Below are 3365 nucleotides of genomic sequence, written 5' to 3' on the forward strand. Positions count from 1 at the left end.
AGGTGCAACGGGGAGGCGGAGCACGAGGTGGGCGGAGGAGGAGGAGGGGGAGGAGGAGAGGGGGAGGAGACGATGGAGGACAGCACCGAGGAGCGGGACAGCGACCTGGAGGAGAGCGACGACGGAGATGAGGAGGAAGGAGAAGAGGAGGAGGAAGAGGAGGAAGGGGAGAGCTCAGGTAGGGAACGCCGGCGTCAAACCTTTCAGAAAGGAGGGCGCCCTTTCTGCCGCTACGGCGTGCTCTGCTCTCGGCATGTCTGTCTGCGTACACGAGACGCCGGCCCCTCTGAATTCTATGTCTGTTCCGACCTCTGACCCTCTCGCCCCCTGCGACCCCCAGAGATGGACGACGAGGACTGCGAGCGGAGGAGAGGAGAGTGTCTGGACGAGATGACAGACCTGGAGAAACAGTTCCACGACCTCAAAGACAAGTATGGAGGGGGAGGGAGGGAGGGAGAGAAGTGGGGGGAGGGAGGAGGGGTATAGAGGGAGGGAGGGAGGGAGGGAGGATGGAAGGAGGAGGTATAGAGTAAGAGGGAGGGAGAGAAGAGGGGGGAGGGAGGAGAGGTATAGAGGGAGGGAGGGAGGATGGAAGGAGGAGGTATAGAGTAAGAGGGAGGGAGAGAAGAGCGGTATAGAAGGAGGGAGAGATTAGGGGAAGGAGGGGAAGAGAGAGAGAGCAGAACAAGGAGGCAGTGAGGGAGTAAAGGATGGATGGATGAACCGATGGAAGCTGGACAATAAAAGGACGGATAAACGGATGGAGGGAAGGAAAGACGAACGGGCCGATATGGGCTGAAATGCATTTTCCCAGACACAGGGACAGACAGATCAGCAGACGGAGGTAGATAGACGCAACAGAGGTGACCCCGTCTCTGATCGGATCCCCCCTCCCTGCTCCCTCTCCCAGGCTGTTCAGGGAGAGGGTGAGCCAGGTGAAGGAGAGGCTGGAGGAGGTGCTGACCGGGAGGGCGGGGGACTACAGAGAGCGCCTCAGCTCCCTGCAGGGCAGCACGCAGCTCCGCACTCAAGTGGCTGGTAACTACACACACATACACACACACACGTGCATACACATTGACACGCACACGCACACGCACACAGATAGCATATGCACCCGCACACACACAACCACAAAGTGTTAGGGGTCAGCATCTAGTTCAATTCAGTTAGTTTCTTTCCCTCTCTGTGTCTCTCTGTCTCTGCAGGAGTGTATCGGGAGCTCTGTCTGCAGGTCATCAAGCACAAGTATGAGTGTGAACTGCAGGGAGCGAGACAGCACCTGGAGGTAACACACACACACACACACACACACACACACACACACACACACACACACACACACACACACACACACACACACACACACACACACACACACACACACACGAGAGCTGTTGTGGATCACAGTGCATTCTATATTGTGTTTATATTGTGTGCGTGTGATAGAGTGAGCGGACACTCCTGTTGGACGCCATGAAGACAGAACTACTTGACAAGATCAGGAGGCTGGAGGAGGACAGAGAGAGCACAGGTACACACACGCACGCACGCACACACACACACATAGACACACAAACACACACACTCAGACAGACAAACAGAAAGACAGACAGACAGACAGACAGACAGACAGACAGACAGACAGACAGACAGACAGACAGACAGACAGACAGACAGACAGACAGACAGACAGACAGACAGACAGACAGACAGACAGACAGACAGACAGAGATATAGACACACAGACAGACACACACGCACACACTCATTGACTTATAAACTATAGATATTAGGGCATCCTGATGCACTAATTCCTTCCTAATGATTCAAAGCCATGCGCAAACCACTATTAACCACTCAGTTTGTTGTGATGCGCTTACGCTCCCTTTGGTGTCGGGACATGATGTGGCGGGCAGATGTTGGTTGAAACTGTGTGTGACATAGCAGATATATACCACAGATTGAAGAAGTCGGAGTGTATAATAACTTAAACAGGGGTCTCAGGCTAATTGAGTTTGGTCTCCGGGCAGTTAGATCGGTCAGAAAAGGTAACCAGAGGTTGTAGCTGCAGTGCCCTGACTGAGCACTAGAGGGCAGAGTATTCACAGCAGACTGTGTCCACAACAGAGTGGTGGAGCGACGATGTGAAGAGTAAAAAGTGCAAGAGGAAGAATCTCCTGGCTCGGTCGGACAGGAAGAAGAAAGCTGCCCTGGTCTCAGGTTAGCCTGCTCCCCTCCCTTTCCTTCCCATTTCATCCTCCATCCCTCTCTTCATCCTCCCCTTTCCTTCATTCCCTATCTCCTCTACATTCTATTTGTTTTAGCTATTCTATCCTATCCTTTACTGCCCTAGTCCCATCATTTATCCTCACTGTTCTCCCCCTTCTTTAATTTTTTCCTCCATTAACAATATCACTGCTAACTCAAACCAGCATGAATGTGTTTTTTACTATCTGAGCATGGGCTTTATGTCTGTCTGCCTGTTTCCCAACACCACAAGGGCCCTACATCGTCTACATGCTGAGGGACATCGACATCATGGAGGACTGGGCGGCCATCAAGAAGGTAGAGAATTTGTCAAAAGAAAGAATTATCGATTAATCTATAATAACTTCATGAATTGAGTAATCATTTTTTCCTTAAAATAGTACACATATCAAAATATTTGACCAAATATTATCTTTTAGGAAGCTGAACACAGAAATGTTAATACGTACAATTGGTATTTTTATTCTAAATATTAATAACCTGTCAATCAAATGATCTATTGACTGATCGTATTAGTACAAATTGAGTATCTGCTGTGAGTGCCATTAAAAGTATATAAAAAGTTAAACTACATATATTGTTGTTTGATTTGCCCTAGGCCAAAGCAGCTCTTACACCACTAAAGAAGAAAACCGAGAGTGAGTGACACATATCTGTCCATCTGCTACACCAACTTGTCTTTTACGATGCTCAATGATCTCTCTCTCTCTCTCTCCCTCTCCCTCTCCCTCTCCCTCTCCCTCTCCCTCTCCCTCTCCTCTCTCTCTCTCTCTCTCTCTCTCTCTCTCTCTCTCTCTCTCTCTCTCTCTCAGAGCGATGATGGCCATGAGGGACGTTTCATGGTGACTTCTAAAGGACCAACTGGCAGCTGAACCAAAAACAACAGAACCATTGATATGTAATAAGAACCAACCCCCTGTCCTTTAGCTAACCATATACCAATCTACTTTGACACTATCGTAAACATTGGTGTACTGTACTGCTGTCTGTGGGCTCCAAAGCAGTACACACTAGCAGACATTTTTTTAATGCTATTTAAAAAAAGAAAGACCTGTCCTTAATGCTGTGTATTTATATAACATTTATTTTACAGT

At 49.1% G+C, this 3365-nt stretch overlaps 1 protein-coding gene across 1 annotated transcript in view; it reads left to right on the top strand.

Annotated features, from left to right (window-relative positions):
* Positions 1-3365, top strand: part of brms1 (BRMS1 transcriptional repressor and anoikis regulator) — a gene marked incomplete at its 5' end in the record, with an annotated part of 4392 nt that continues 1027 nt past the window's right edge. The window contains 9 exons of the mRNA XM_056576219.1: positions 1-178; positions 341-431; positions 911-1038; positions 1209-1288; positions 1450-1534; positions 2131-2223; positions 2504-2568; positions 2870-2909; positions 3084-3365. The exon at positions 3084-3365 is cut by the window's right edge and continues 1027 nt beyond it. Of these exons, the coding sequence (XP_056432194.1) occupies positions 1-178; positions 341-431; positions 911-1038; positions 1209-1288; positions 1450-1534; positions 2131-2223; positions 2504-2568; positions 2870-2909; positions 3084-3091 (768 nt within the window). The remainder of the gene's footprint in view (positions 179-340; positions 432-910; positions 1039-1208; positions 1289-1449; positions 1535-2130; positions 2224-2503; positions 2569-2869; positions 2910-3083) is intronic.

The sequence above is a fragment of the Gadus chalcogrammus genome, chromosome 17 (assembly GCF_026213295.1).
Source record: "Gadus chalcogrammus isolate NIFS_2021 chromosome 17, NIFS_Gcha_1.0, whole genome shotgun sequence".
NCBI lineage: Eukaryota > Metazoa > Chordata > Actinopteri > Gadiformes > Gadidae > Gadus > Gadus chalcogrammus.